This window comes from Natator depressus, chromosome 3, assembly GCF_965152275.1.
Source record: "Natator depressus isolate rNatDep1 chromosome 3, rNatDep2.hap1, whole genome shotgun sequence".
Lineage (NCBI taxonomy): Eukaryota > Metazoa > Chordata > Testudines > Cheloniidae > Natator > Natator depressus.
This window is the reverse complement of record NC_134236.1, coordinates 98,036,792-98,057,949: the sequence shown is the minus strand read 5'-3', so window position 1 is coordinate 98,057,949 and position 21,158 is coordinate 98,036,792. Positions and strand designations below refer to the sequence as shown.

The 21,158-nt window shown below is 40.5% G+C and overlaps 1 protein-coding gene across 1 annotated transcript; it reads right to left on the bottom strand.

Annotated features, from left to right (window-relative positions):
• Nucleotides 1-942: 942 nt before the first annotated feature.
• C3H6orf58 (chromosome 3 C6orf58 homolog) lies at nt 943-18,444 on the bottom strand. Its single transcript, XM_074946937.1, has 6 exons — nt 18,054-18,444; nt 14,454-14,540; nt 10,389-10,573; nt 8,362-8,498; nt 4,282-4,520; nt 943-1,046 (listed from the first exon to the last, which is right to left on the bottom strand). Exons 1-6 carry the CDS (start codon nt 18,442-18,444, stop codon nt 943-945), a joined length of 1,143 nt encoding a protein of 380 aa, XP_074803038.1.
• Between the last annotated feature and the right edge of the window lie 2,714 nt (nt 18,445-21,158).

The following is a 21,158-nucleotide window of genomic DNA, read 5'->3' as shown; positions in this document are numbered from 1 at the left end:
GTGTTGAATAAAAGATAATCAAAGTGTGTTGCCTTTCATTTTTCACGAAATAAAAGCATCCGCATATTAGGAATTTTTTATAAAAAAATTTAACGAAAAACCAGGTTCAGCTCGACCACTAAACTGCTCTGCAGGAAGGTCGCCCACAACTGTTTTGTTAGCTGTTGACATAGAGCTATTCAAAATGCAGGAACAGATTTTGCCCACTCAAATGGTACCAGTGGGCTATTTTTGAGGGTTGAGCTCATGGATTAATAGGTAAAATAAATGAAATACTCAAAGTCCGTGTTGGTCCTCTAGCAGTAGCTGGATTATGCCAGAGAATACTATCAATGGGAGTTACAGATGTCTGGCACCACTTAGGATTTGACTCCATGTTATGAACTGAGGTGTTTCCAAGATGCAATGCAGCAGATAGATGATTCATCTGATCCATATTTAAATTGAAAAGGCTGGAAGTTTCAAACCTAATTGCTGCTGTCATGTAAAATCTGGAATCTGCTGTAGCAGAGAAATACCAATTCAGAGACCATCAGAGACAAGACAAATTACATATTTAGCAAGACCATTGAATACAGAAAAAGAGAGACAATCAGACTGTAATTGGGCTCTATTTAATTTTTCATTCATTATACATTTGTTTATAAGGCAAATTAACTGAGTTCTCATTTATAATTTTAGCGAGACATTTTAATTACATGCAAATGAGCTAAATAAGGACTAATAAAGAAAATTAGGCATAACGATATTGATTCAATAGGAGAGAGAGAGGCACTCACATGGCTACTTAGGAAATCCTGCTTCAAGAAGTTAATGTGACCAGGTCACCCAATATACTGTGGGTTAAATAGCTGAATCAATCAGGGTCATGTTGGAACTGTTTTTGAGACATGAAGTGCTGTCAAAGTAGCTCAGCTCAAATCATTATATATTCCCACTGGATCAAACTCCGGAGCCTATAATCAAGTTTTCAATGAGACGTTGGACCACTGCCCTTCCTGCTTCAGTAGACATAGCCATTCTCCACAGCAGCAGCAAGGTTCCTCCTTGGAAAGAAGCAAACAAAAAAATGGTACTATAAAATCAGTGCCACTACAAAAGAGTAGGGTGAGCTGTCCAGGGGCAAAGAGGCCATCAGGTGGAAGACACCTCTGCTGAAACCTATTACAAAAGTGTGAATAGTGGAAGGTAATGTGTACAAAACAGAAGTGGGCTGCCTGCATAATAATCACTTAAAACTATATATGGAGACAGAAACTGGTCTGTCAAATTAGGGTGTTGTGGTAGTGATAAACAATTGGGTAAGTTCTCTCATAACCCCTGTGGCAAGAAAGGATGATCAAATATAGATGTTGTGATCTTGTTTTTTTTATATTTATGATCATATATAGATGTTGTTTTGACAACTATGTATAGCTTCTGTGTTTAAAAGACAATGCGCTAGCAGTTATAATCACACACTTCTTAATTTTTCTTTTAAAATCCATCCAGGTTTTGCACCACTGCTAAGCTGAGGCATCGAAGAGTGATCAAGCCAAAGGGGGGAAAAGACACTAATACTTCCATATAGACTATCGATTATTCCAGTTGACAGTGTGTATGCTGGGGTTCAGAAACCATACACTAACACTAATATATAGGGCGTTCACTCCTTCCTGCTGCCCCCTGTGAGAACAAGTGGAAAGGAGCGCTAGAAAAAGGCAGGTCTCCAGTGATGGATATAGTATAAAAACCTAAATGGAACTGGTGCTCCTGAATGATGGCATCAAGCAGGAGCTAATAATGGGGGAGGAGGAGAGCTCTACAGATATAGCTCCCTGCTAGTTAGGGGAGACTAGAGGACAGTAGGGAGCGGCCTAAACTAGGCACCTGGAAGGCAGATGTTTACACCAGATTGGAAAAGATGGTTATGGCTGGGCATGGCAGGGTTTTATTGCCTGTTTGCATAAAGCTCTTTGTATTTTGTTTCAAATCTCTACAACTTCTGGCAATAAAAACGTATCTAGCACAAGACGTTTATGTGGTGCTTCACTAACATAGATTGAGACACGTCCCCTGCTCCAAAGAGCTTACGGTCCAAGGGCCCAGTCCTGTGAGGTACCAAAACCCATCAAGTCCCGTTGAAGTCAGCCAGAGCCGAGGAGACTCAGCACCTCACAGGAGGTGCTCAACAGCCTGCAGAACCAGGGCCGAGAAATGACAAGACAAGAAAAGAAGATATAGGACAAAAGTTCAGTTCAGAGAGGAATAAGACATGTTACTGGGACAGAGAACAAGCTAGGAAAGATTTTGGGACAATGTCAATTTCAACTGAGAGTTCTGAAGGAGGAAGTGGGAGATGTGTCTAGACTAATCGCCCATTTGGGGGGAAGAAAACAAAGGGCTTCATCACCAGCTGTCGTCTAACATTATCCTACAATAAACTCTTCACAGTCAAGTTTCGCACCCAGATAAAACACTAGGATGATACTAGACATGTTGATGCTCATACCTTTAGGTATGAATAATGGACAGGCAACCAGCCATGTACAGACACAGCTGAGTCTTCTGAGACACTTAACAGGAGGCTGAGCTTTCCCTCTGATCTCTGGTGTCAGATTGATCACAGAGATCTGCCTCTAGAGCACCCATTTGCAGAGTGCCAAAAGGGTCAGATTTTTCTCCTATGTTATTCAATGCAACCATTCACCCACTTGGGGATGCTGTGACCTTGAACAGTATGAAAATACAGATAACACCCAGCTCTACATCTCTTCCACACTGAACAGGGCAGCTGCTCCATCACCTAGCTTCCCCGATGTCTGAAGTAGATAGGCACCTGGGTGAAGAGTGGCTGGCTGAAACTTAATCCAGATAAGATGGAGATGACAGTAGTGGCAAGAGCATAAAAGTTTGAATGACTATCCAAAAGCACATTTCCCTCAGTAGAATGTGTCAGTCCTCTAATCAAGTGGTATGACAGACTCAGGGTCCTTCTGGACTGTTCAAACTCCTGGACACCCAAATGGCATCCATGGCTAGAAATCCCCTGCATCCTCTTTGGCTGGCAAGGCACTTTCACCCCATCCTTGTCAGAGGTGGAGCTGGCCACAGTGATCCATACTGTGGTCAATTCCAGGCTTGATATCACTAAAACCTGGAGTTGAAAGTGAAGGCCAGCAACTTGCCACAGCCTGTCATCTGAGTTTCAGTGATGAGGAAACAACATTTCAGTGCTCCAGTCACTGCAGCGGTTCCAATCTCAACTCAGATGCAATTTGAAGTCCTAATCCTGGTTCCGAAGCTACTCAGTGGGCCTCAAGTATTTCAGGGTAGATTGGCAGGTGTCCCTAGCTACAGAAGCCCTTTCCAAGCAGACATCAGACTGACCATGGCTGTCCTCATCTATACAATTAAACAGAAGACCCGGTCATATACAATAACTATCCTACAGATGGCCAATTGATAAAACAAATTCCTACCAAACATACACTAATGGCATTACAAGGAAGGACAGAGAAGACAGTCTTACTGAGAGACCATTGTTTTATGTAAATTTGTTTGTGCTGAAGTTCCATGAAGACTGGCACATCTAAAAGAAAGATCTCTATAGATAATCCAGCTCTTACATTTATTCAGTGCTCGTTGAATACAAGTTCTGTGGCATTTCTGAAAGTTTCCTGTGAGAAGGCCTTTACACCAAGAAATCTTTCTTACTGCTCTCAAAGAAGCATCAGAATGACACAAGCACATACTGAATTCACAAATCAGAGAGCCTGTCACAGTAACAATTTTGACATGTGCTCTGTATTGTTGTACATGAATACTGTGTGGGTTAAAGATTTCTTTCAGACTTATTATATAATATCCTTATTTTCCAATATCACTGTACTTATACAGTACTATATTTTCACTTCAAGATGCCGACCTCTTTTCCTAAATAAAGGGAACTAAATAAAGAGATTTAAGCAGTGTAACTGTAAATGAACTGGAACTGTAGGAGCTTGTAGTTCTAAACTTTGCCATCAGATGATGCTGTGTAACTTATTTTGCAGCTTTCATGTTAACTTTAAAGAAGACTCGAATTTATATGATACCTTTGATAATTGAGAAAAAGCATGAAGTCAGTTGCTTTGGTGTACGTACACACACACACACACACACACACAATCCCTAATCAAAGTTGTCTCCACACACTCTGTTGGTTGACCTATTTACGTGTGATTTTTTTTTTTTTTTTTTTTTTACTATACAGATGATGGATAAGGTGTAATATACACACAAAATATGGGTGGCTCATACCTGTCAATTCATTTGTTTTGTGAAGAACACAAAATGAAAGCAAGACTTTGTTCTGCTGTGGACTGAAGTCACTAATGAATGGGGCTTTATCACGTTCAGATAGCATCCGCGGTGGTAAGAAAGCCTGGAAATAGTTTGTGTTCTGTAGATCTGCTGAAAAATGTGTAGCCGCAATGAAATCCACAGCATTAGCCCAATTCTCCCCAAAACTTGCTTCGGGGCCAGAGACATATTTTAAGCTGAAAGAAATAAAAACTCAAAGTTAACAGGTAAATTAATCCTACCCAGAGCTCATGAATCTACCATTTATATTTCATTACATCTAACGTGTAAGATGCCTTAATCCATAAATGACTTGTTGCTTTAAAGGACTGTGTTAGTGAGACCAGTGATATGTGAAAGGGGTAGCAGGGAGAGCTTAGTCCCAGAGACCCAATATCATTGGGCCTTAAGGGCTCCCCGGGTGCTCCTGCCTCAGTTTCCCTGGCAGTGCTACCTTGGAGTGCAAGTGAGCTGTTTGAAGTGCTATTGTGGAGCCTTTCAAGCACTGATTCCCAGCCTAGAATATGGCCATGCAAACTTTAAAGAGCAGTGACATCTGGTCTCCGTAGTCTACCAGTGAGAATTCTTGATATGTGTGACTAGTCTCCCTCATACCACTGAGTCATTATGACTAACAGAACTGTAGCATGCAAATTAGCAGTAGAGGAAGGGTGATGATTGGCTGAGTTACCTGAAATCACAGTGGCCCTCCTTAAGAATTACCTGAGCCTGCTTGTTACCTATATAATGAAAACTAAGTTAATATCTTAACTACGACCACATTTAAATGTAGCCTTTGAACAGGATTTCAGTTTAATTTTAAATATAAGGAAATTTTGAAGTGCCTGTATTATTCTGTTGCTAAGATTATCTGGGACAAAGAAAAGACTGACAAAGCTGCTAAACTTCTTAAAGAACCACCCAGTTTTTAATTAATTCTGGCTCACAAACTAAGGAATGGATTTCCTTGTAAATTCTCAGAAAACCAATAATGTACACAGAGAATAACCACTGCAAGTTTGAGGAGGATATGCTGTATATTTCATCCAAAAGAAATACATTGAATCCATACTTTACATGCAAAGTGGAATTCAGCCTTAATTATGGAGTCATGACCAGTGCCTCCATTATATAATTGTGGTTTCAGAGTAGCAGCCGTGTTAGTCTGTATCCGCAAAAAGAAAAGGAGGACTTGTGTTTCTCTGATGGTTTCTACTAGGGCTGGCTAAAATTTTTATCCTAGAATCATTTCTTTTTCAACAGAAAATGGCTTTTTGACTAAAACAAATATTTTTGGTAAAAATGGTTTATTTTGGTTAAAATGTTCAGGCCCGTAATGGGGTGTGCTCCTCACACTAGCCCTGCAAGAGCTGAATTAGGCCGGGTGGGCCCAAATCAGCTAATTAGGCTGCAAGCAAGGGAGCTTTAAGCTGGAGGCAGCTAGTTAGAAGCTCACCTGTGAGGGACAGGCAGGGCTTCTACAAAAGCCTTCCTGCCCCGGAAGGGGAAACCACGATAGTGACCTAGCCAGAGGGCTGAGTCAGAAATGGGATGCAACAGCTCCTGGAGCAAGAGAGGGGCTGCAGACAGAGACCAAGGTGGAGGGACAGCATGCAACAACTGGAAGGGGCATCAGTCTGACCAAGCTAATCCCCAGAACTGCCAGCAGGTGGCGCCATCCAATGGTGAGTAGAGCAAACCTGTCACAAGGCCTTTGGGCAAAAATCCAAAAATGTTTAGTTTGTTTACATTTTTCAAGAAACTGAAAATTTTCCATGGGAAATTTCAGAAAAAAACTAACATTTTTCAAAATTTCCTGTGAAAAAAATTGGCTTTTTCAACCAGCTCTAATTCCTACACATGATGGCAGAATGATTAGGACTATGCATAGATGCAAGAATAATACTGTTCCAATGCTTGTTATTGTAAGGGCAGTGCTGCAGATTTCCTGTCAAGTTCACTTCTGTATATGGTTGGTAGCATTGGTGGTATCATTTATCTAACTTGGTTTTGAGTTAGTATCATGACCCAAACAACTGAGTGAGAGAAAGACTTGAATGGATACCTAAAATAATACTAAGAATGACAATTAGCTCTCATATAGCACTTTAATCTGTAGATCTCAAAGTACTTTACAAAGGCAGTCAGTATCATTATCCCCACCTAACAGTAGGGAAACTGAGGTACAGAGCAAGCAAGGGGAAAGCGTAAATAAGAGTGTACACAGGATGAAATGATTGTGCTTAGTGCAAACCAAAGTGGTGAATATGGAGGCAGTAGATGAAAGGACTGGAGGAAGTCACTCATTAAATCTCTGTAGGAGACTAATCCAAAACTTACTGAAGTTAACTCCTGTTGAAATCAGTGGGCTCTGGATCAGGCCCATCTTCTTCTCATGTCCTTCCACTGAAGTCATAGGTTTTTCCAGTATTGGGCACATAATGTGGCCTGGCCTCTGGCCCTGGTGAGGTCTGGCACAAGCTGGAAGACTAACAGATGTTCTATGGTCTGTATTTTACCTCAGTCACATGTGCCTGGGTCACTGGAGTAGCCCCACTTCCACATATTGACTTTTGACCAGTCAACTCTTGTTCGGAGGTGATTTAAACATCTCCAGGTCAACCAACCCTATTCCGTGCCTGTGAGAAGGTGTCCAGCAATGTCAATGTGCATTTTGACATCCTTGATAAGTATTTTTAGTTATATGTGCTACTTGTCCAGTTGTGCGACAGTCAGTGATTTTTTTAAGCAGGTCTGTTGCAGCAAGGAAGCTTTTCCATGATTTCAGGTGGCTCACTGCTACAATATAGCCACGTAACAGATGTCTGGTATTGTTGACCTGTTGTAATCATTCCGTTTTGTTTGTGACTGATCTCCTGATATCCAGTGGAGCGAGTCCAGCTAGCGCATAAAGGCTGTTCACGTTTGTTGGTTTTAGACATTCTGTGATTTAGGAGCATCTGTCATTCAGAACAGGATCCAGCTTCTTTGCATGAGTTGATCTTTTCTACCCTGGATATGCGTATTTGGCCATTGAATAGCAAAGTGTAAGTGCAGTGGCTCTTAGTGTTGCTGCGTTGGCTCCCCATTTTGAATTTACAAGCTTCCTGAGTATGTTATCCTGGGTGCTAACTTTGCCTTTTATCTTCTCCACATGTGCCCTGAAGGAGAGAGAGAGTTCTAGGATCACTCGTAGGTAGATAGAGGGCAAATGGTACCCCATTCCAGATGATGCTGAGTTGTCTATTGGCCTCATGGTACCAAAAATGGAACAGACTCACCTGTGTTTTGGCTGGCTTGGTCCACAATTGGTTCTTGGTGTAATAAACTGAGAGCCCAGACCTCGCCAATTTTAACATAGCTGTGTCATTTGCTGCTGATAGGTCGGCAAACACAGAGCCTGTTACCATACGCTTTTCAAAGCTTGCTCTGGGATTACTTGCTTTTCAACAAGTGGTGATAGGTGGTTTAAGATGAAATGCTCATATAGTTTGTAGTAGTGGCATAGCAGTGGTTATAGGCCTTAAGTTCTTCAGCTCCATTTCATTCTTCCCTGGCTTAAGGAGTGCCATGGCACATGCTCACCCCCAGATACTGGGGACTTTATGTGTGGCTGAGAGTGTGTTAAACAACTTGAATAACCAGATCTTTGTTGCTGGTCAGAAGTATTTGATTTGTTCTTTGTGAATGTCATCTACACCAGCTGCTTTGCCATTCTTGAGGATGTTAATTCCAGTTAATTCTGTCATAGTATACACTGCCCCAGAATGATACATCTCCTGGTCTTCTTGCCACTTCAGCCATGTCTCAGGTTGTTTGGTGCCCTGCCATTTTCTAGAAGGAGCGTTCATGTTGCAGTCCCTGCCACTCTTGAATATACAAATCTTGCTGAACACGTACCACTACAATATAACTAAAGAGTCAGGAGCATGATGAGCAAGAAAGAGTATACTAAACCATGCAAATATGGTGCCTACTAATGGACATGGAACTGGGGAATCATCCCCTTTTGACCCTACTTTTGTGGCTTTCTCTTACCTGTTTCTGAACTTTGGAACTGCATAAGCAATGGACGCTACATGTGCTTCCCACAAGTAATGCAATGCTTCATCTTTTTCTATTGAGAAGGAAGATGCTGTGGGCCTTTCAGATTTCTGTTCAGTGGATAATAGATACTAAAGTAAAAGCAGAACATACAAATATTACCAGTGAGACTAGTTTAAAAAAATACATAGTAGTTAGTTACTTGCAAAACAATTATTTTGACAAATGCTTTGTTTAACTGGGGCAAATTGCTTTTAAATAGTTAGAGTGTGGTCATGTTGCATATCGATTAAAGCTTAATATTTGACATGGGGGGGAGAAAGAATGATTAATAAATTTACAGGGTGAAATCATGACTAATCATTAAGGTTAGTGAGATTTTGTCATTGACTTCAATGGAGCCAGGCCAAATCTAGAAGACAAAATGGGGGTGAGGGGAAAGGGAGGGATAAGGGTTACCATTCTGATGATCTAGGATGATCTTCTGCATAATACACGACATAGAATTTCACCCAGTAACTTATGCATCAGGCCTAAAACTGGATGACACACATTGTAATTTACTCCTAAAGTGGTGCTTTTTCTGACTCTGAAATAGTTGGATTTGCAACCTGAAAGCATTCTGTTATTCAAAATTCCTGTTTAAATGGATACATTTCATCTTAGTCCCACTTTGCTTTTTAAAATATGGGAACTACTGCTAGAGTTGGGAAAAAATGTTTAGACTGAATTCTTCTATAGTTTGCTGTACTTATAATGGATGATTCAGCTGAGGATATCATTTCCAAGGGGAAGACAAGAAACAAACAAGTCAACAATAAACAAAGGGCTTGGTACACATTGGATTACCTCTTCCTGCTACAGTTAGTGAGCACTGATTTCTAAATTAAGTTGTGTAGTGGCTTTAGTTGATTTTTTGGAATATGGAGAGGTCCCAAGAAATTGTTAGGATATGTTGGGGTTTTTTTAACAACACCACTTCCTGTAAGTTCCCAATGTTGCCAAAACTTGTGGAGCTGAACTGGTATTAGCAATAGTGGGGACATTTTTATTAAAAAGTCTTATTATAAACAAGAGTTCTGTGTTTTGACATCATGGAATTTTCTATGCTACAATCCTTGTATTCTTGGTCTGACTTGGGCGGTCTCTTACACACTTTCAAGTGCATTGATATAGATTTTCAGGAAGTCAGAAAGAAAGTTAGCTGTAAAATGTATCATGCCAGCTGTCTTTTAGGTTAGGATTATAATTTTAGTTCTTTGATTATAATCTTCTAAACATATTATTTCAGATGAATAAACTTAAGAAAACAAATATCTGTAATGACTGATCCAGTCATACCCTTCCGCTCTCTGGTTCACCTGTCTAGTTTCCCAAGAGAATTTTTGTTTTAGACTTTGAGTCTCTGATGGACTGGACATTATAATACTTTCATCTCTGGCTGTTCACAGAAAATCTGAGAGGAAGTCTAACTAAAGGAATCATTATTGAAACTTGGGATGGAGAAGAAACTGTCACCTCTCTTTTAGAGAAAAGGTGTGAAGTGAGAGGGAAAGACTGTACGTGTGCAAAAGACTGTCTCTCTGGGTGAAACTTTCAACAACTCTTTTGACACTCAAAAGAAGCAAAGGGATCATATAAATGTAGGATAAGGGCATTTCTCAAGGAAAAGATTCTGTATCACATTTCTGTTCTTTGTATAGCCATAGCACAGCTCCCAAATTACTAGTATAAGTATTAGCATAACAATCTCTCGAGTCAGACTCCAAAACATAGAATTATTTTAAGTGAAGAAATAAAGCTACAAACCTTAAAAATTCTGAACGTGATACTCCTCTCTAACTAATTTTACATCACAGTAACTCCATTGACTTCACCTGGATTTCTCCTAACTGAAACTGGTATTAATGAGATGTGAATCAGGCCCTCTGATTCTTAAAAAACATTAATGATAACTTGAAAAAGCAATGTTCTGGTATCATCTGTCACAAACTATGAACAACAGAAAAAAGATGATCTACCTCAAAATAAGCCTTCCATGCATCCATGACTTTTGGAATGCGGGAACGGCAGTCAGCAGTGCTGTAGCAGAAATCTGCTCTTAGCTCTTCTGGTGGTAATATTTTTATCTCATGTTGCAACTGTCCAAAGAAACCAGCTTCCGTGGCACCCAGAAATGGTATAATACTCAGATAGTAATTCACAGCTATAATAACACATGAAAAGAAAAAGAGATGACAGTTGCAAGTGAATGAAACATGCCTACCTAGAGAAAACAGTGAGATTCTGCTCCTGTGCTAATGTTTAAAATCACCAGTCGTTTACACATGATAGTTCGATTGTTGTTAAGTCAATAGGAGTTGAAGGTGTTCAGTACTTTGCAGGGCGGGTTAGCAACTTGAAAAATGAGGCCCTTAAATGTTACCATGAACAGGGCTCAAAAGTTTACCAGACACTCGCACAATACTAAACTCATGAAAATTAGCTCCATGGGCCTTATCCTGGTGAGAAGCCCAGCACCCACACCTAGCATCTAGGAAACGAAAAGGTGCTGACACTCTTATCAGGGTGCCCTCTGGTGGGCATTGTATGGGGCTGTTTGCTTCGTAACAGCATATAGATTGTGGGTGCCTCCTGGTTTTTAAGTCTCTGATCTCCATCTAGCTGTTGGAAGAAGAAGTTTTCTCTTTCTTCTCCCTACTCCCAGTCTCCTGGCATTCCTTTGCCCCCCAAACTCATTGAATTTTAGGTGCACAAGAAATTCAGGAATGGCCCCCAAATATGGTTTTATTTATAAGTACAGTGGTTGTTTTGGTGGGTCACTCTGAGGCAGGCTTTCAGAAATAACTAACCGGTGGTCGAAAGTAGATAGTGGTAACAGTAAGTTTATTTCTGACTATTTAAGTATGTTTGAGCCCAGATCTGAAAGTCTGTGGAGTATTTATACTGCATGCTTGGGGAAAAAGTGACTGAAGATCATATAGCCTCTTTCTTTTCCTATGGAGACACATTTCCATGATACGAGAATGATGCTAGTTAAAATATAGTATGCAGTTCACTCTGCTCATGCCCTCAAGCTTTACACTCCGTCAGAAGGATACCAAAGGTTTGACATCATGTCTCCTATTAGTGTGAGCAGTACTCCTTGTTTGACAATGCTCTATTACTCAGAAGGAGGGACTTACCCTGATTATGGGCATGATATAAAAACCGGAATGGAAGGAAGGTATGCATTACATACCTCTAATTACAAGTTACAGCTCTTATTTTAAACTCATATTTACCTTCATACACTTATAAGCCTGACATTTTTTTCCCCATTTACGTAGCACCAAAAGTTTGCTTGGTGCTTCAGAAGTGTATTGAGATTGGAGCCCAGTACTGAAACGGTTGCAATCTAAGAAGGAGAAAAGGATGGGGGTGGGGACAAATGCAACATATAAGCAAAGTGATCTAGCTCTGGTGTTTTACATGTATCTTGCTAGTTTCAAAAAATCTTCAACACACACCCATACTTGCACTGCTCCACTCTTACAGGAATGAGTTTATTTAATCATCTTTTCTGAAGATAGCAAAAAAAGTCACACACTGTGAGCTCTGTGTAGCAAATGTGCTGTACTATGTTGTTGAAGAGAGGTAGTGTAAGCACAGTTAAAAGTAAAGTGATGTTTCTATTTTGCTAAGAATACATGATGACATTATGATACCCATTCAAATTGGTTATTCTAATGCAAGGTTTCTCGCACCCTCCTCTGTGATGCTGGCCACTGTCAGAGAGAGGATGCTGGATTAGATGGTTTGATCCAGCATGGCAATTCCTATGTTTCTTTGTAACTTTGAGCACCCACTGGTCACATGATGTATATTTTTAGGGTCTGACTTGTTGCCAGACTCTTAATTACAGAAGTCTCCAAAAGAAAATATGTGTATGGCATGGGAGGTTGCTAGGATGAAGTAGATCCAGGCAGCCAGCCAGCATGTGGTGTGGAGCAGGAGGAGGGTCACATGACAGGAAAATACGAGCGGGGGAGATTTGGGAGTGAGGGACAGAAGTGATGGAGGGAAAAGTTTTTTTTTTTTTTTTTAAAGGAGATAGACTATTGGTTGAACATTAAAAAAGATCATAAAAACTTGAAGATTGAAATTTTCTGTAGGAAAAAGCCTGCCTTATCTAAAAGAATAGGGTTTTTAAAAAACATTTGTTCCATGTAAGTGTCTTTAAGCTCAAATATTCATATTAAGCTGTAAAGAATTATTCTCATTTTTTCCCCTACCTGTCAGTTTCCTTTCTGAAAAAAGGCATAAGATAAAATTACAAAAGCACCTGTGGCCCAGCTTTTTGAAGGTATTCAGGCATTACTCCACTCAGCATTGCAAGGCTTAAGTGACCTGGGAGCCTAAGCCTCATATCAAAAGTGCCAAGCCCAGATCCCATTGCCGTTCAATGAGGCTTAGAATCTAAATCATTTAGATGCTTTAGAAAATCTTACCCAGGACATAAAATAGAAATTTCTTTAAAATCTCTGAACAAGTTCATTCATTTTTGGATATGTAAACAGAGAAAAGTATGCTTTTTATGGTTCATTTTAGAATAGCTAAAGTTTCTCAATTGGCATGTGGGTAGCCCTCAAGGAGAAACGGGCCAGTAAGAAATTAGTGATTTCTAAAAAAAAAAAAAAAAAAAAAAAATCCTTTTTCTTTCTTTGAGGAGTTACGCTTCAGTAGAAAGACTAGAAATACTGCCATGTAAGGCCAGCTCTGGGGGGAAAAACTGGCCATATTGTTTCAATGTGTGTTTTTGGAGCTTATTTCCATATGTCTATGAATTAAAAGGAGAGTGGAATAGCAAATTAAGACACTCAAATCCTCAGCCGGTAAAGAATGCAGCCTTTGTTTTTCTGCAAACTTTGGCACAGCTTTTTTTGGAAAACAGAAGACCTGTTACATAAGCTCCTGGAACTCATAAGCCTAAAGGAAAGGGCAATAAATCAACTGCCAGTATCGCTGCAAAGTCTCTTAACAAGCCTGGATGTATGTAGAACAGAGATTTGCAAATTGTGGGGTGCACCTCCCTGGGGGCCATGGAGGAAGGTTGCAATCTTGTACAAGGGGGGCAATCAGCGATGCCAGGCAGCTGGTGCCATCCTTGCACAGCAGGGCTTGGGCAGGGAGTGCCACCTCCACCCTTGACACCTTTTTGGGCTACCCAGTTTGTGGGCCAGTGTTAACATCTGCTGCACCCGTGCTGATTTCCAGTCCTGGCAGCCTCCATGCCCAGTGCTGGTTCCACCTCAGAGACCCTCACATTCCCATGGCCTGAAATCCCAAAGTGGGAGGGACTGGTGCAACCAAAAATTGTAATTAAAAGTGGGGGAGGGTGGAGTGGGTCAGCTCAAAGTTTGAAAACTGCTGATGTAGGAGCAGTGTGTTTTCCCTTCCACATGAAAGTCTGGGCAATCATATGCTCAGTCAGGGCAGTGTTGTTGCTCCTACAGACCCGGTGGGTGAGCTGGTGGCTTTACGCTTTTATCTCAGGAAAGGATTCACATGCTCTGACGGGAGGAGGTGATAAGAGCACAGGCTTGCTTCCTGTGGGATTAGCCTACTCCTGTTCCTCCTGTCCAATTGGCCCCAGTACAATCGTATTGACAACAATGGAGTTGGGAAGGTGCAACTGAGGATGGAATTGCTCCACAGGATTTTTATTCTTCACGTTGATGCATGAACCAGAAAGAACCCAGCTTGACTTTCACATCATTGACTGGCTATGGTGCTGGCAGTTAAAATGAGCAAACTGGATCTGGGGTCATTGATAGATGCCAAATATGGAACCCCACTCTGCCATTTTTATTCACTTTTCAGAATACTGCCCCACTTTAAGGTTGAGAATTTAAACCTCCACAAGTTTCAGGGTTAAGAAGTCTTAATTTACTTGTGTTTATATATTGTTCTGTGACCTTTCACTGCACAGTCGTGTAATGCTGAAATTACTTTGAAGTGGAGTTCAAATGGATGAGAGACTCTGAATTGCCTTCTAGGTCATTACTCGTTTTCCGAATAAGAGCAAACTAATAACATGTACTTACAGGCCCACCAGCTTCGTACAGAGATGCACAGATGCTGTCCAGCGCCATGGCTGCAGGTGGTAACATTGGAAGGATCTGCTAGCCTGCCTGAATCAAAACAAAATGGAATGCCAGATGCTACTCACCTTATTCACAGGAGCAGTCCCACTGAAGCCTATGGGACTTCTTGTATAAGCAAAGCATGCAGGATTTGGCTCAGTGAAAGAAAATGGTTAATGTTCATATGGTAGTTTAATTTCACAATCAATGCCTCTTGTAGTGCCAACGAATTGAGACTCCCAACCCACGGCCTGAACTCAACAAAGCACAAAAGTGTGTCCTCAACATTAAGCATTTGAGTAATCCCACTCCTGTTCAGCCAAACTCTTCAACACGTGCTTCATGTTAAACATGTTTACAGTCTCCTGGTGATTCTTTCAAGGCATTTAAGCACATGTTTAACTTGAAGGATGTAACATAAGTAATCCTCTTCCTGTTCGGCAACACATTTAAATCATGTGTTTAACGTTAATTATGTGAGTAACCTCATTGTAATTCAGCATTTCACTTATACACACGTTCAAGCATGTGACATGAGTATCCCCATGCTTATTAAGCAAACTATTTACGCATGTGCTTTGGTGACTAGGGTCTTACAATATCTGCTATTACAGAGGTTCCTAAATGCTGGACAGTAGAGCATTTGGTCTGTGGAGAATGAGCTGGATATGTGGTGGTGTCTTTCACCTTTGTTTCTGCCAGGCAAATCACATTAAATGAAATCTAAAATACATTAAATCCTTTTTGATTACTATTTTATATATAAACAATTGCTGTACTTGCCTTAGGGTAGACATGTAATCATGAACGGTGAGAAGATATCCACAAAACAATCCCTCTGGTAAGATGTCATCCATACCATGAAAAAGTTTGGGGATCCTTTTACTATTATATTTCAATACATTGCGTAACCAAAATGAAATAACTAGGAGCTAGAGCTGTCAATTAATCACAGTTAACTCACGCAATTAACTAAAATAAATTATTAAAAAAATTATTTGCGATTAATTGCAGTTTTAATCACACTGAAGAGACATATGAATCTTTAGTGCATCTGGCATGTAAATATCTTGGGACACTGGCTGAAGCAGTGCCATGTGAATGCCTGTTCTCACTTTCAGGTGACACTGTGAACAAGAAGCTGGCAGCATTATCTCCTGCAAATGTAAACAAACTTGCTTGTCTGAGGGACTGGTTGAACAAGAAATAGGACTGAGTGGACTTGTAGGCTCTAAAGTTTTACATTGTTTTGTTTTTGAATGCAGTTATATTTTATACATAATTCTACATTTGTAAGTTCAACTTTCATGATAAAGAGATTGCAGTACAATACTTGAAAATACTATTTCTTTTGTTTTTTACAGTGCAAATATTTGTAATAAAAAATAAATATAAAGTGAGCACTGTACACTTTGTATTCCATGTTGTAATTGAAATCAATATATTTGAAAACGTAGAAAACATCCAAAAATATTTAAATAAATGGTATTCTATTATTAACGGTGCGATTAATCACGCAATTAATTTTTTTAATCGTTTGACAGCCCTACTAGGAGCCTAATTTGAAACTAGTCAATGATATGGGTCAAATCTAAATCAAAATTGATTGTAGTTCAGCTTTTTAAAGTGAATTAAGTGCTTTAGAAAGATGATATACTGACAGTCCTGGAGACTGTTGCTTAACTATATTTAGCTACAGTTTCATAGATTCACTAGTTACCGAAGCCTCCATAGTAGTGCTGAAGATATCCATAGCACTTTACAAAACAAAGCAATTAAAGAGAGTGTCCCTGCGTGATGAATTCCATTGTTCTTCTCTTAATTTAGAATATGGAGATTACAGGGTAGATGTGTGGGAGGTATGTTGGTAATTAAAATTTAACTCTAGCTACTTCTGAGGAATTGCTGAAAAACTTGGCAGAGAAGAAACCAGCAGACTGCTAAGAGTATTGTGTGCTGATACCTAGGGTGTTATACTACTGCCCAATGTGAGGACTTGAGCTCTGGCACTGCCCCCAAATGTTGTCCCATCCTGGCTGACTGCACGGACCATCCTATAATGGGCACTCTGGCTCCTACTCTCCCATGTGCTTCAGCAGTGGGGTGCTGATCAGAGGGCACTTGCAGGAAGAGACCTCCCATGAAAATCTGGGAGCAGAGAGGAACAGCTAGGCAGAATTTGTTACAATAGATAATTGACGCTATCATGTTTAGCTAAAACTTTTTTCCAAATTTCCCCAATGGCACTGGGAAGATGCAAAAGCACTTCATTGTTTAAGTTAGGACCGTCTCCCAGCACTGTGCAATGGAAGGCAGGGGATTTCAGAACAGGGTGATTTTTAAATGTTTACTTGAAAATTTACCAACAATTTTTTAGCTAGGAAATTTCTTAGAAAATTTAGTCTCCTGAGTGGTAACACTGGTAAATTCAGTTGTTAACACATGAAACAGGGGGAATTACCACCGCCTTTAAGTGGGAGGCTTCTCTTTATCCACAGAACAGTTACACTACAGTAAGTAGCAGGGCAAGATTCCTCATAAAATTCTTACTAATGTGCCTCATATCTGACCTGGAGAGACCTTTAGGGTACGTATACACTGCACAATGAAGATGTGATTTTAGCATGGATAGGCATATCTATGCTAATTTTAATCTTGCTAATACCAGTAACAACAGCACTGTAGACATGGCAGCGTGGGTTTCAGCATAAGGTAGCAACCCAGGTATGTACCCAGGTTCCCCGGCGGGCTAGCTTTAATCTGGTTAGCATAGGTATGCCTCCCTGTACCACATATATACTTTCATTTTGCAGTCTACTAAGACTGGCAACAAGAATGACAAATCACTGAAAATAGTGATGTTGCTTGGCTTTTGTGGACTGGGCCCTCAGGTACTAGGCCTGGCTGACCTACACAAACATTTTCATGAATTTTTTCACAACTCTTTTTGTTAAAACTTTGAAATTTCAAAAAATCTCTCCTGCACTTTAAGCTGGTCAAAAAGGAAAAAAGGGACAAGTTTTGAAAATATTTTCAAAAACAAATTCATAAAAAATTAAAATTTTTCAATCCACTCAAGGAATTATGCTGAAGCTACCAATGAAGATCTCATAAGCTACCAAATTAAAACAACAACAAAAACAATCAGTTAATATTTTAAAAACAGAGTTGCAATATCCAGTATAAAATTAGATGATCAGGAAATGCTTTTTAAAGCAGTGAATTAAGACACTAATCTATTAATTTTCTACCTCTATTTTTGGCCTAATAGGAATTTTAAAAACCATACTTGGCTTCTGATTAACATTGTATGTGGCAATATCTTCCCATATCAGCAAGGCAACTTCAAGTCCCCGTATCTATTGCTCAACAGTGCAAGGACATTGCATTCATTTCAAAAGTTCCCTTCCGACCTAGCAACTTAACTCTCTTCTGGGTAAAGCAAAATTCAGAATGTATGGGATTGTACTGGTTGCAAGTAAGAGACCATGAAAATAACGAACCTGCATTTCTCTATTAAATATTTAGTTATTACAGCCCTTTTAAGGAGAGAGTTTGTACCTGTATGATATTGCCAGCCAAGCTGCAGAGGCAAGCCCCATAGGATATTGCCAACATTATTTGATCCAGATGTGGTGAAATATTTAGCTGAATAGTTGAGCAAGATCTTATACACTCCCAGTCTCTCTAGATAGTTCCAGGCATTGATGAAGATTTTGTTGCCATGTACTGGGAAATCCTCTATGCTTCCAGGAGCCTGATGCCACAGAGGAGGATAGACATCGTTTTTGCAGACATCCTCTTGGGTTAGTGCAACTACAGTTGTTGGACTGAGAGCAACGGTGGTCAGTAGCACAAGGAGAAGAGAGTGCTGCCCCAGGAACACACACATGTCAGGTAGGACCATCTTATACAGGTATCTGGGGCTTTCAGAGTAGGTATGAGCTTTCATCAGGGAAGGCAGGGGCGGGATGGTGGCTCAGGCTACGTATGAAGTCAGTTAGCTTGGATCACCCTGCCCCTTTTCCCATGAAGCTGACGTGGCTCTGTCAGACTGGCATACCAAGAGTGATGCTCATACCCCTGCCATTCCAATGCTGCCTTTGAGGCAGGGATGGAGAGCTAAAGGATCTCTGGCGCTGTATCAGCTCTGAGGGACTTGAACATGCTCGGTAACAACAGAGGAAAGAAGCAGGAATAAATGAAGCTGCTGCCCTCTTACCATAACAATCTTCTCCTCCAACAAAATGGGGATAAAAATGGGGGAAGGAGAAGGGATTTAAAAAATGGGGGTGAGGGGACAAAAGGGGAAAAACAAGGGGGGGGCATGGGAAGCTGAGAGACAATAACAAGGGCAGGGGGCAAAAATGAGGGAGCAGTAGGGAGGGGACTTGTGCTTCTCCTTGGACAATGCAGTACTGGGCTGTGGGTAAAACCATAATATAGCCCAATACCAAGACAACCTCTGTCAGGAAAACTGAAAGTAACTTCCTGCTACCAATGTTCCCTCTAAAAATTTGTTGTAGTGAGCAGGCTACACACTCCACTGAGCAATACATTTTTGTCCTTGGGCAAGCTTATGCCTTTTTTTCAGTGAGGGGTATGCCGAGTTGTGTGGTGGGGAGAAGGTAAGTGTGTGGTGGGCATGTGGGTTGGGTCCTGTCAACGGCAGTTCTGAAGTTGTGGAGCGCTGTGTTGAAACCATTGCCAGTAGTTAATTCTGACAGGTAGCTGTTTCTGCTGGGCTGTATGGAGGAGGCGTGAGTGGCACGGTTTCTGACCTGTGCAGTACATACAAGATTTCTGTCTAGCCAGGCAGTTTACAGGGAACATTGGTTGAAACTTCCTATTCGTGGCTCCAGCTATCCGTACATACAGGATCCCTAAACCTTGTTTATTTTTAGAACTTGAGTTTCAATTAATTAATAGGCTGGGATTTTCAAAGGAGGCTAAAGGAGTTAGGACCAAGATCCTTAAAAGTATTTAAGTCCCTAACTCCCACTGATTTCAATGGGAGTTGGGTACCTAAATACCTTCGAGGGTTCTGGTCAAGGTGCCAAAATCTCACTGAAACTCAAAGCAATTTGGGTACCTAGCTCCCTTCGCCTTTTGAAAATCATAGCTTAAATGTCCATTTTAACAACCACATAACTTCAGGACGAATGCAGCAGGCAATTAATCCTGACCTATTAGAAGGATCAGGGGAAATGAGTATGGGGGCAGAGACAGCAGCTGGGCATGAGCTGAATCCCCTCCCAAAGGTCTGTATTTGGGGACTGTTGGTTGTAGTTCAACATAAGAACAGCCATAAATGGTCCATCTAGCTCACTGTCCTGTCTCTGATAGTGGCCAGTGGCAGATATTTCAGATATAACAGAACAGGGCAATTTTGAGTGTTCCATCCCCTGTCATCCAGCACTAGCTTCTGGCACTTGGAGGCTTAGGGACACCTGGAGCATGCAGTTGCATCTCTCTGACCATCTTGGCTAAAAGCTATTGTGGGACCTATCCTCCATAGACTTATCTAATTCTTTTTTGAATCCAGTTATACTTTTGGCCTTCAGAACATCCCATGGCAACAAGCTACAGAGGATGACTGTGTGTTATGTGAAGAAGTACTTCCTTTTGTTTGTGTTAAACCTTCTGCCTATTCATTTCAATGGGTGACCCTAGTTTTTGTGGTATACAAAGGGGCGAATAACACTTCCCTATTCACTTTTTTTCTATACCATTTATGATTTTATAGACCTCTATCATATCTCCCGCCCCCCCAGTCATCTCTTTTCTAAAATGAATAATCCCAGTCTTTTTAACCTCTCCTTGTATGGAAGCTGTTCCATATGCCTAATCAGTTTTGTTGCCCTTCTCTGCACCTTTTCCAATTCTAAATATCTTTTCTGAGATGGGAAGACCAGAACTGTATGCAGTATTCAATGTGTTGTGTACTATGGATTTATATAGTGGTATTATCATATTTTCTGTTTTATCTATCCCTTTCTTCATGGTTCTGAACATTGTTAGCTTTTTTGAATGCTGCCGCATATTGAGAGAATGTTTTCAGAGAATTATCCACAATGACTCCAAGATCTTCCTAGAGATATCAGCTAATTTAGACCCCATCATTTTGTATATATAGGTGGGATTATTTTTTTCCATGTGCATTACTACTTTGCATTTATCAACACTGAATTTCACCTGCCATTTTGTTGCCCAGTAACCCAGTTTTGTGAGATCCTTTTGTAACTTTTCACAGTCTGCTTTGGACTTAATTATCTTGAATAATTTTATATCATCTGCAAATTTCGCCTCCTCATAGTTCACTCCCTCTTCTAGATCATTTATGAATATGTTGAATAGCATAGGTCCAAGTACAGATCCTTTGGGGACCCTGCTATTGACCTCTCTCCAGAGTGACAACTGATGATTTATTCCTACCCTTTGTTTCCTAAATTTTAACCTGCTACTGATCCAGGAGAGGACTTTTCCTCTTATCACATGTCTGCTTACTTTGCTTAAGAGTCTTTGAGTGACCCTGTCAAATACTTCCTGAAAGTCCAAGTACACGATATCAACTGGATTACCCTTGTTCACATACTGGTTGACACCCTCAAATAATTCTAATAGATTGGCGAGGCATGATTTCCCTTTACAAAAGCTGTGTTGACT

Coding starts and splice junctions, on each gene's coding strand:
- C3H6orf58 (XM_074946937.1), bottom strand. CDS start 18,444: ATGAAAGCTCATACCTACTCTGAAAGCCCCAGATACCTGTATAAGATG. Junction 8,499..10,388: donor CATGGAAGGCTTATTTTGAG/GTAGATCATCTT, acceptor CTTTTACTTTAG/TATCTATTATCCACTGAACA. Junction 1,047..4,281: donor CAAAACAAATGAATTGACAG/GTATGAGCCACC, acceptor CTTCTTTCCAAG/GAGGAACCTTGCTGCTGCTG.